Source organism: Stegastes partitus, unplaced genomic scaffold (assembly GCF_000690725.1).
Source record: "Stegastes partitus isolate 25-593 unplaced genomic scaffold, Stegastes_partitus-1.0.2 Scaffold83, whole genome shotgun sequence".
Taxonomy (NCBI): domain Eukaryota; kingdom Metazoa; phylum Chordata; class Actinopteri; family Pomacentridae; genus Stegastes; species Stegastes partitus.
In genome coordinates this window covers 781515-793635 of record NW_007577814.1, presented here as the reverse complement: position 1 = coordinate 793635, position 12121 = coordinate 781515, and the positions used below count along the sequence as shown (strand labels likewise).

General features: G+C 39.7%; 1 protein-coding gene across 2 annotated transcripts in view; it reads left to right on the top strand.

The window, feature by feature from the left end:
• The window catches only part of uggt1 (UDP-glucose glycoprotein glucosyltransferase 1), a 36349-nt gene that overhangs the window by 19822 nt on the left and 4406 nt on the right, over positions 1 to 12121 (top strand). Inside the window, exons 20-36 of one of the 2 annotated variants that reach the window (XM_008276936.1) lie at positions 584 to 682; positions 863 to 886; positions 1448 to 1542; positions 3483 to 3689; positions 3875 to 4006; positions 4153 to 4283; positions 4379 to 4474; positions 4804 to 4906; positions 5034 to 5113; positions 6504 to 6693; positions 7451 to 7609; positions 7790 to 7875; positions 8014 to 8098; positions 9881 to 9969; positions 10433 to 10537; positions 10710 to 10794; positions 11733 to 11915. In XM_008276936.1, the coding sequence (XP_008275158.1) occupies positions 584 to 682; positions 863 to 886; positions 1448 to 1542; positions 3483 to 3689; positions 3875 to 4006; positions 4153 to 4283; positions 4379 to 4474; positions 4804 to 4906; positions 5034 to 5113; positions 6504 to 6693; positions 7451 to 7609; positions 7790 to 7875; positions 8014 to 8098; positions 9881 to 9969; positions 10433 to 10537; positions 10710 to 10794; positions 11733 to 11915 (1949 nt within the window). The remainder of the gene's footprint in view (positions 1 to 583; positions 683 to 862; positions 887 to 1447; positions 1543 to 3482; positions 3690 to 3874; positions 4007 to 4152; positions 4284 to 4378; positions 4475 to 4803; positions 4907 to 5033; positions 5114 to 6503; positions 6694 to 7450; positions 7610 to 7789; positions 7876 to 8013; positions 8099 to 9880; positions 9970 to 10432; positions 10538 to 10709; positions 10795 to 11732; positions 11916 to 12121) is intronic. The other variant, XM_008276938.1, reaches the window with a different exon arrangement.

Genomic DNA, 12121 nt, shown 5'->3' with positions numbered 1-12121 from the left:
AGCTCAGAAACCTCTCAACGTTTTTCACCACAATAGTTGCACAGTGCAGGATAAAGATTAACTTGTTGTCCAACAGTTACAACCTTTTGGGACTTCAGAGATCTGCACATTCTTGAAGACACAGCAGTGTTACATCTACGCCATTTTGCAGCAGGAAGGGATTATTTTCATGGCAAAGAAAAACCTTTTAAATAGTTATTGTAGTACACAGAGATGAGTTCTTCAAGGTTTAATCAGCAGTCAAATAGGGACTTTTAAACACCTGATTTTCATCTTACAATTTTAAAAGTTTTGCAAATGCAGTTTTAATTAAATAAATTCCCAGGCACATATTATTATTGGATTCATTTAGTTCATTCATTTCAGTTATTTACGGATATACTGAAGCACTGCTATGTTTCACTGATAAGAGAGAGCTTTTCAAAAACATTTTTGTATTCTGTGAAGTATGTTTGCAAGATACGGCATCCACAAAAATAAAACAATACAGTTTCATGCATTAGATTTCACATATTTTTATTTACAGGTAGTTACTTCATGTTAAACCATACCGTTTTTAATGTTCTTTTTCCTCTATTTGCAGACAACCACTTCGTTGATGACTATGCTCGCTTCTCGACCCTCGACACGAAGGAGAAAAGCACGGCTGTGGCCAACAGCATGAACTATATGACCAAGAAAGGTAAAGCTCGAGCAACGGCTGCTCATAAAAGAAACAAACACCGAAAACAACAGCGTGTTTGTGGAGTTGTTCTGTTGTTATCTCCGAGCCTAAAACTCTCTCTTCGTGTATTCTCCTTCTGTCCTCTCCTCCTCCACTTCCTCCTCTTATTCATGTGTTTTTAAAATTTCCCTGCCACAGGGATGACCACCACCAACCGGCATGGTAATCACCCTTTTACTCCACATTATTCCCTGTCCTCCTCACTTGCTCTTTTTTTTTCTGTCTTCTGTTAACCACGTTCCTGGCAGTGTTTAAGATGTGTTTGTGAATCCACCACCACTCCTCCATCTGTGTTGTATTTCTCAAGATGACACAGTTATGCATGTGATAATTGTGTATTAGGGTCTAAGTATAAGTACTCAGATGTATTTATGTAACTGCTCACTACACTCTAACATTGTTTCTTCCGTTTTTTTTTGAGGGAGAGCATGACATGAACTCTCTGTGCCGTTTTTGTAGCTGCATGAAAATGAGATGCTCGAGGCGACAGAAAGTTTGAAGCAGAAAGATTTAGAGCAAGAATTGAGTTACTTTTTTTTGTGTGTTATTGTTTCTTACAGCCCTGAATGCTGCCCATGTAGAAATGTGTCTGATTTACTAAACTTGCCTCCATTTAAGACAAAGTGCCTCGTCTCTTTCACGTCATAAGTTAACCTGTATTGCCCTGCCTCAGCGCCGTACTCTCACACTCACCTTCTGTCATTCTTCTCCTGTGGTTGACAGATGACGGCTACATCCGTCCTGTGACTTTCTGGGTCGTCGGAGACTTTGACAAGCCCTCGGGACGCCAGCTCCTTTACGATGCCATCAGACACATGGTACGACATGTTTTATATCCCATCTTTATGTCCAAATTGTCTACTTAATTTTTCTGGAATCAGTTTGTGATCATATTTGTTTTATCAAGTAGTTTTTTTCCCCCAAATTAATGATTCCAAGCAACCTGTTTGAGACATTTGTTTACCAGAATAATATGACATTTTAGGAAAATATGCAAATTAGATTTCTTTAGAGAATAAGGATTATGTGAAAAGGTTCCACTGTAAATATAGAACCAGGAGACTGTTTGCGTAGCTTAGAGTGGAAATAGGGAAACAGCTGGCCCTGCTTTGTGCAAAGGTTTCACAATCTGCCTTTAGGGCTCACTATTTAACATGATATATTTAGTTTGAAAGTTACTTTGCTCAGCCAAAAAAAATAATACTCCTACACTTAGACTCCTGTGAAACCACAACTTGATGTTTTTAGTCACCAGTTTTGGCTGTTAGAAAACAATGTGTTGCGCAGTAAGCATTAGAGGAACTGGTAGGTAGTAGTTTTTCTATTTCAGGTGAACTACGAAACAAGTTTCACACAGTCAGACTCTCTTTGTGTAGGCTGGCTTAGACACAACCTAAAACCCTCTTAGCAAAGATAATACGTATCAGAACTGTGGTTATTAACCTTCTTAAATCGCTCAGATTATCCTCACCAAGCTCTGTGTGCACTCCCATAAAAGAGGGCGTTTGATGCATCATTTGACTCTTTCTCTGCACAACATTTACCAATTGTCTGCTGCATACTTCAGTGAAGAGGAACAAGTTGTTAAAATGGAGAGCTGTGAAGAATGTAAAACATTTATGATGCTAAAATGCGCTGCTACTACAAATAATGTAAGAGAAATGCTGGTAGAAAGCTGATACTCATGCAAGTTAATATGTTTATTTATCAGTTATTTCTGACATGACAGCTGCATATTAGAACTCTGAACCTTCATTGATTTAAACGGGATGCTCAAGAAGCGGCTCCATGATGAAACATATGTGGAAATCACTTTGGTTTTTGACTTAATCAAAGTGAAATGAATGTTATTGACTGGAAATTCTCTGTGATAAATACAAATAGACTAATCAATTTTCTATTAGCTGCAATACCAGCAGAGTAAAAGCCACTTGGCAGCAAAACAAGACACAGTATGAAGACGTATTAATGCATTTTATGCATGACCAATTGAATGTATGTAGGTTCCCGAGGCAATTCAGTGTGTACAGTTTGCCTCCTGTAAACTGCCCGTTTTCATTCAGTGGGATTATTACCATACAGCTCAATAGGTTGGTAGATATAATGTTTTCCCTCAGTGGAGACTCTGAATAGCTCATAGAGAATCGTAAGGAAAAGAACTGGTGAAAGGGACACGCTTCTTACAGCAGAGTTAAATTCCAAACTCTGAACTAAATCTCCTTCAGGGCAGGTTAGCTGTGCGTCATAAGTTATCAAAGTGACCACCAGGTTAAAAAAGAGACACCTGACATTAAAAACTCAGGCTTAAGGCTCAGCGTACCACCAAACCCATTATTCTTGCTTCATAATTCACCCCTCTGCTGCTGGCTACGGTGCCACATTTATTGTACAAATACGGGAATAATATCAGCCTTCTTCTGCGAAACAGCAGAATTTCCCAAAAGTAGATTCAGAGCTTCGTCTAATGTAACACAAAACAATGAAACACAGTTCAGTTAATTGAGTCATTTTCTTATTTATATATGTAATTTCATATACATTTGCCGTATTGTGAGACATATATGTATATATATACATACGTCATATTCATATTAATACTGTGACCTTGATTTCAACCAATAGTTCCAGGTGTTAGCATGTCTACAACTGTGGTTCAGACTGAGATTATTACAGTGTAGCTGCAAAGTAGTTACCATGGCAGAATATCTGAAACCGTAAAAGCCCGACGCCTCACTAACTCTCCCCTGCTCCACAACAGAAAACCAGCAACAACGTCCGACTGGGGATGATCAACAACCCATCAGCTGCCCTGTCGGCTGAGACGAGCCGCGTTGCCAGAGCAATCTGGGCCTCCATGCAGACACAATCTGCCAACAACGCCAAGAACTTCATCACCAAGCTGGCGAAGGAAGACACTGCTGCAGCGCTGGAGAGGGGCGTCGACGTCGGAGAGTTCGCCGTCGGGGTGAGCGGGTTACAGACAGGATGATGGTTCCCAATGACAGCGTTTCCTCCTGCTTTGATTGTTGAAACGTTTTGCCCCTGTCAGGCAGGCGTGTGACTGAGTTACTTGTGACTTATCCGCCCTCATTTTCTATTCCTAATTTGTGCTTTTATCAGCTGCCTACATATTATCTATTTTTCCTTCAGGGTATGGATTTGTCATTGTTCAAAAGTGCGTATGAGGGTCCCAAATTTGACTTCCTGCTCTCCCACGCTGCCTACTGCCGAGATGTGCTCAAACTGAAGAGAGGACAGAGAGCAGTTATCAGCAACGGAAGAGTGAGTCACAGTCTCCCTTCTTATTGTTTGTAGAACTTTAAAGTTGAACTAGAATATGGATCCATCATTGGCAAATAAGAAAAATACGGACATGTTCCCACAGTTGCTGCAGCAGCTGAGTCAATATTTCTGCTTCTTCTTTACAGATCATAGGTCCGCTGGAGGAGGAGGAGGTGTTTAACCAGGACGACTTCCTGCTTTTGGAGAACATCATCCTGAAAACGTCCGGAGAGCGCATCAAAAGCAAAGTCCAGCAGTTTGGAATTGAGGAGGACAGGTATGTTATTTTCTTTTCACAGGGCTAAACCATTTCAGGCTCCTCCAGATGAACTTCTGCAGAGTGTGTCGGGTTTAACGCAGCGTTTCTTTCAGGGCCAGTGACCTTGTGATGAAGGTGGACGCCCTGCTTTCCTCTCAGCCCAAAGGAGAAGCTCGGGTAGAATATGGCTTTGCAGATGACCGCTACAGGTAAAGTTGTAATACTTGCACATAATTTAGATGAGCAAGCCGTCTTTTATTCCATGGGGAGGACTCAGTGTAGCGAATGTTTAAGAGGTCAGCATTCCTCCAGGGGGATTGTACAAGGCACGGAGCTGCACTTTCATTTATTTACATTTTTCAGCTTTATTTAAAATATTGGACGATTTGAGGGAAGGGTTAGTTTTTCAGCCATTTGAATCTTAAGACTAAATGCAGAATGAATTATTAAAAACCAATGAGTCCCCAGCAGGCAGCAGGAAAATATTAAAAACCTTTTGTTTTCTTGACTTGAACATTAATTTGCTGTTTGTTGGCAGTGCTGTGAAGATCCGCCCTAAAGAGGGAGACGTCTACTTTGATGTTATTGCCGTGGTGGATCCGGTAACCAGGGACGCACAGAAACTAGCTCCTCTCCTTCTGGTAGGTTGTCTGGTGATCCATCATTTTCTACTCGTCAGTCCAGTGGATTTGTTTGACCTCGTCCCCATAATGTTTCTAACCCGTCTCTTTTGTCCTCTCTGACACCTCCACCCGACGCTGCCTGCAGGTTCTGAAGCAGCTGGTAAACGTCAACTTACGGGTCTTCATGAACTGCCAGTCTAAACTGTCAGAAATGCCTCTGAAGAGGTGAGGACACAAACTGTTTCTGAGCTCAGTGCTGAAAATACACCGTCCTGGTTACTCCATATGTCAGAGACTTCAGCCATTCTGCTTTCTCTCACTTGAGCCTCTCCGTTTATGTTTTACTTTAAAATACAGAATCAGTCAGACGTCATAAAATGCTGTACAATATATTATATATAAGTTCCAAATTTGACATTGTCAGAACTTCAAGTCAAGTCCACTTTATTTATGTAGCACATTAAAAACAACAGATACTAACCTGAAGTACTTTCCAACAGAGAAATAAGATTAACATTAGAAATTTAAGAAGTTTAAATATTAATGTTAATACCTACCAAAATTATATTTATGCAAATGTAGCTTTGCTAACTTAAATATTAAGATTAAGACCCTACAATATTACATATTACTCAGATTTACCTTTGCTAACTTAAAACATATTAAGGTTACGAACTCTTCAATATTGTATATTTTACCAAATTACCCAACATGTGAAGTTCCTCACTTTTGTTCCTGTTTTGTCCAAATCCCATTGAATGGATGCGGATTATTATTTTGAATCCAGAAAATGTAATCTAAAAGACTCAAAAGATCCGATAAATTCTAGATGTTTTTGGCTGTTTTATTGTTTTCTCTTACTTTTTTCTGTTTACTCTGAGCACCTCGGCACCATCACAGCACTTTGTTTAACAAACAAGCATGAAATATAACTTTTGATTGGCCAAAAACATGAAAAAACATTAATCTGAAATGCATTTAAAAACATTTTCTGTTGCATTCAATTATCTCATACTGTCTTCTTCAATTAATCGGTAATTCTTTATAGAAAAAAAGTTTAAATTCTCAACATTCTTATATGTGTATTTTCTGGTTTCTTACCTGCTTTATTACAGTAAACTGAATATCTTTGGGTTTTGGACTAAACAAGACATTTGAGAACGTCTCAGGCTATGCAGTCCAATTTTTCACCATTTTAATGGATTAAACAATTAATCCAAAAAATAACGAACAGATTCATCGACAGTGAAAACAATCATCAGTGACATCCTTTGTCTTCGTAGATGCAGTTTAAACGGTAATCTTGAAGATGGATCAGTAAATGTGTACTGTATATATATATCTATATCAGTATATGTACTTGTACTCAGCTGTGAGGATAATTTCATCTGCAACACTTACGGACTCCTCTTATGAGGTTTCAGCTGCATCACAGCCTTGTGATACTGTGTCATATGGCAAAAGCTGGTATGCGAAGCGGGAGTTGGGATTTTTTTCATCAAACTTTTCTTTCCAAGGTCAGGACAGGATCAGGCATCGAGACTCCTTCTCATACTAATAAAATCCAACTGCCCTCTGTTTGTCTATCTAATGGTTCCCCTGTGCTGTCTTCCAGTTTTTACCGTCATGTTCTGGAGCCGGAGGTGGCGTTCCAGGCTGACGGTAGCTTCTCTCCCGGCCCCATGGCCAAGTTCCTGGACATGCCTCAGGCGCCGCTCTTCACCCTGAACCTCAACACTCCCGAGAGTTGGATGGTTGAGTCGGTGCACACCCGCTACGACCTCGACAACATCTATCTGGAGGAGGTACAGCAGTGCGACTTCCATCAGGATCAGTAGTGGTGAAATATTTAAGCGTGTTTTAGTTTAGCAGTCAAGTCTGAAGTTATCAGGCTGCTCTGTCCTGCTCGTCAGAGGGAACGTTTTAATTGCAGCTAAATGGTTTGTGTTTAAACAATGTTTCCGTGTGAAGTTATTCAGGGTACTTTGCATTTTTAAAAATTTTTCTCTCATCATACATTTTTCATTTTTATGACTTTTCTGTTGCAAGGTAGTAAATTAAATTATCTTCTAAAAGCACCTTCACTTGGTGCACTTATGAGAAGAAAAAGTACCAGTTTACTTTTGTTATGCTTCACTTCTTGACATGTTGAAGGTTTGAATGCTGCAGTTTTACTCTAAGTCAAGATGACGCTTTCAAAAAAGAAAACATGAATAATCCAGGAGAAGCCTTTACAAGTTTGAGCCTGCCCTCAGCATGCCAGTAGTTTTTATAGACTCTAATGAGACTGTGTGTCTGTATTGATTGTCAAACTTTCTTTTATTTATTTGTAGTTGCCTTTATTTTATTTTTATCTCTGGCTCCTGTTGCAGCCCAATCTGTCCAAGAAGGAGAGATCTTTCTTTGAATTTTCTCTCCTCAGATTACCTACATTTTTTTTTGAATAGTGAAACTTTTACCTCCCTTTATGGAGTATGGGAACCTCTTCTAATGTGTGTCTGTAAAGCCCCTGGAAACTGATCTTTAGCTGCACAAAACAAAATATTACTTTTGTGATTGCAGGTGGAGAATATTGTAGCAGCAGAGTACGAGCTGGAGCATCTTTTGCTGGAAGGTCACTGTTTTGACGTCAGCTCAGGTCAGCCGCCGCGAGGCCTCCAGTTCACCCTCGGAACTGAATCCGAGCCGGTTATTGTGGACACTATCGTCATGGCAAACTTGGTGAGTCATCACTTCGAAGTATGACAACACTGTACAACAGGTCCCTATTAAACTACGAACAACTTTGCCCACTTTTATAGCTTTTTAGTGCTTTCGTACTCCATAAACAGCTTATTCTTTGCTTTTTTAGGTTGTTTTTTTATGCTTTTAGCCACAAATCTCCTTTGTTCTGCTTTTTAGGGTTACTTTCAGCTCAAGGCCAACCCAGGCGCCTGGATCCTGAAGCTGAGGAAAGGACGCTCTGAAGAAATCTACAAGATTTACAGGTGAGAATGTGGAGCATTCGTTCACAGAGATGAAACGTCTCACTTGTTTTTAAATTCAGTCACACTCCCAAAACTTGCAGACTCATCATAAACTCTGTCTTCTAACGTTTTTATCGTCCCGTCTTCCTTCTGTTGCAGCCACGATGGCACAGACTCTCCAGCGGACTCGGATGACGTCGTCGTCGTGCTCAACAATTTCAAGAGCAGAATCATTAAAGTCAAGGTCAGTTCACCTGTGTTGAAATGAGGACTGTCTGGCACAAAAGCGTGGAAGCGGTGGTAGGAAAGCACCGCTCAGTAAAACGGTTTAAATTTTTGCCTTCAAATAAATCCGGGTTGGAGAGTGAGTGAGCAGAATATCCAGACTGCTCAGTCTCTCAGCTTTCGCATAAATTTTAACGAGGAGAAGAGACTGGAGTCTTTGTTGAGCCTTTTTGACTCGTGCTGGATATATATAGTATGTACATAAATTACATGGATGGAGTCATACGTTTAACTGGGACATTTCCATACGATGGATGAAGCCACATGCTGGCACATTTTTTAACATTTCTGAACTACATTCACTTTCTTTTGGGTTTTTTTCTCATGTAAAATAACTGTTGATAGACACGTTATAGCACTCAATGTGACTCAACCGAAAAGGCATGAATGAAGAATGAAAAATAACATAAGCAAAGGGACAAACAATGTGTTGCTCCATTTCACATATTTTTTTAAATAATATTCTGTCCTAAAGTATTTTTACCTAAGTGTTATGTTTCATTTTTTTCTTTTTGGAAGCAAACAAAGTCATAAAATTATTAAAAGTCAAACAAAAAAACGTGTGCAACTTTAACATTAATGCCTCTCAAAGTGACCACTAGATGTCGCCAAAGTCAAGTTTTCAAATCCTGCACATATAAACTTTATTACTAGTACATAAACAATCATCTTTTCAACGGATACAGATTCATATCAGCTTATCTAGTTTATGTCCCAGTGTGTAGTTCAGATGGACTGTGTTTAACCCTTTAAACCCCAAGCAGTCTCTGACCACGTCTTGCTTCTGTCACATTTTTCCTCACTGTGGGCTCATTTTTTCCTGCAACATAAAGTCCTGCACCTCTGTGGAAACAACACAGCCATGGCTAGAAGTAGAGAGAAGTCAAAAATGTCTTCCGTGAAATGTGAAACAGTTATAATGCCATAAGCCATTAAAAATCAAACGTTACATTTAATTTATTTTTAATACAAAAACCTAGAATCTACATATGCAACATTTCACAAAATGCCCCAAATGCACCAGTGCTGAGAAGATGGTGACTCTACATGTTATAGATATTTAACTACTTATATTTTTTAATTTGTTTCCGATCTTGACTACCTGCCCGGCGTAAACACTGCCTGCAGTTCAGCCGAAAAGTCCCTGATTTTTTTGTCAACTGTTGGTCACAGATGAGTCACACGTGGCTTCACTGTGCTCCAAGAAGCACAGAATTTTTTTTTTTTTTTACAGAATCAGGTTCGAGCAAATGGCTTGTTTTCAGCACATTTTTACATAAGATGTGTTATAAAAGGGATTCTGATGAAATATCAGGATTTTAAGCTCAGACTTTGATACCTGATAGAACCACATCACACATGAGTAGTGAAAGGACGGCTGGAAGGCTGAAAATTTGCTGCATCTTTTTTTTCTTTTGGCAGTTTCTAGATCTGATAAATGGTGTAATTTTGTTTTTTTCTTAAAAGATAACGTGCCTTTCAAACCTGCCAGCAGGTTCTGAGATTTCGATGGTTAATTGCTTCATATGATTTAACATGTTGACATGATAACAGTTCAGTAGCCAGTAGATTTATTTTTTATTTAAATTCTAGAGATGAATTGGAGATTTGCAGTTAGACAACTTTCTGAACTTCTTCAGTATTTTTGTACACTTTATTATTGTATGTTTTATTTATTTCAGTAAAACAGATTTGGTTGTTCTGAACCAGATTAATAAATCATATTTTGTGTGTCGTTCAGGTCCAGAAGAAGCCAGACAAATTCAACGAGGAGCTGCTGAGTGACGGGACGGAGGAAACGGACACTGGCTTCTGGAAATCTCTGGCCAGGTACAGTGTGGAGCAAAGTTTTTAATTATTGCTTTTCTAAAGAATGGTACAGAACCATAAGTGGATTCAGTGATTGACTGAAAGTGTTGAATGTTTCCTGGTTCTAGCTTCTCAAATGTGACAACTTGCTGCTTTTTTTAGTTTCACATCCAGAAATATAAATAAAAACTGTATGTTTGAGTGGCAGACTGAGTTATTTTCACAGTTTTAATCTGTTTGGAGTGTGATAGATTTATCAATTATCAAGTTGCACCTCTAATAATAATAATATTACATCTCTGGTGTAAATGTGCAAACAGCAGCACTAACACAGAACCAGCAGTTATGGAAATAACAAAACATTTACGCTGACTTTCTCCAGTCAAAGATGTTTTTTTAGTTCCAAAATAATCCCTCTGTTGCATTTATTCTTTATTTAGAACTGCTTGAACTGTCATCTGATGAGTTTTATTTTGTCTTGCAGAGGTTTCACCGGTGGAGCGAAGACAGAAGAGCCGAAGCAGGAGAAGGACGACGTGATCAACATCTTCTCTGTGGCCTCCGGGCATCTGTACGAGCGTTTCCTCAGGTGAGCGTCACAAATGCTACCAGACAAAGACAAGAGGATTCATAACAACCAAAACCTTCAAAAGCAACCTTTTGTTTCTTATATGTACCAAGAAGTTATTGATTTTTGGCGCCTTTTCTTCTTCCAGCTCTGTTGCCACCGATCTCATTCTTTTGTTCTCTTTCCCTCTCAGGATTATGATGCTGTCAGTTCTGAAGAACACCAAAACTCCTGTTAAATTCTGGTTCCTCAAGAACTACCTGTCCCCCACCTTCAAGGTAGGATTTTACTTTTTTTTTTTAAATCAGCTGGCTTCTCATCATTGATGTGGAGATTTTCTCTGACGGCTGCAGGTTTTTCTCTGTCCGGCAGTGATGTGAGCTTCAAACAGGAGTTCTGAAGATCAAGGTGCAGCAGGGATGAGATCTTTTTTTTTACTGATAAATGAGTGAAGCTCAGTGCTTCTCTGGCCTCGTAGTTCATCACTCCTGTGTTCTGGCAGTTTCTGCTGCCTGCTTTCAGTTGTTAATCCTCATTTTCGTGCAGGTCTCGCTGTGTATCAGTGCTTCCTAAAAATAATTTATGTGAGAGCTCCCGTCAACTCGAAGAAGGCTGAGATCCTCCAAAGTTATTGCAGGTTTTAGAAGAGCTGTTGTGCTCTTTTTATAATCAGTAATAGCTGCTGTAATTTAATTCACAGTGTTTGTATAGATTTTAATGTAGCACAGCCACAAGAGTTACTTAACGCAGCCAGGAGCTTTCATTTATGTTTTTATCTCATGTTATTACTGCTGGTTTTGTTCTATTTTTTACTTCATTTGGTGTCTTTTTCTGTATTTTAAGCTCCTGTTTATTCTGGTTTCCTTTCCTTTGATGGTTTGAAGTTCCTTTAAGATTATTTCTGCTGCAGATTGTGGAAGTCATAAAACAATATTGATCAGTCGTCCGATGCTGCATCTGTTTTACACACACACACTCTTATTTACATTGTGTTAGCTAGTAAACATCAGATATTGAGGTCAAGCTGAGTGTAGTTTGATCAGCTGCAGGTCAGAGCTTTCGTTTGGTTCCCACCTCCTCTGATCAATCCGTCAGTGTTTCTTTCTTTTAAAGCTTTTATCAAATAGCCCATTTGTGGATCGATGCCTTTATTGTGTACAGCTTTGTTGGTTGCCACACCCAAAGCCCACACCCTGACTGCACTGTTCTGTTCCAGGAGTTCATCCCCCACATGGCGAAGGAATACGGTTTCCAGTACGAGCTGGTCCAGTACAAATGGCCTCGCTGGCTGCACCAACAGACCGAGAAGCAGAGGATCATCTGGGGTTACAAGATCCTCTTCCTGGACGTGCTGTTCCCGCTCGCTGTCGACAAGATACTGTTCGTGGACGCTGACCAGGTTCGCTCATACGTCGCTGTGCAAACAGTGTTATCGCGCTGCCACTGGACAAATATTTGTTCTTTCACCATTCATCTCTTGTTGCTGACGATTCAAAGGAAACTAGACGGAGAAACGGCCAACCTCAAACAAACTGTGGTAGATATGGGGCGACTGTGAAGCCCCAAAAAGTTTGGAAGTTTCTCAAGTTTCCATAAAACTTGAGC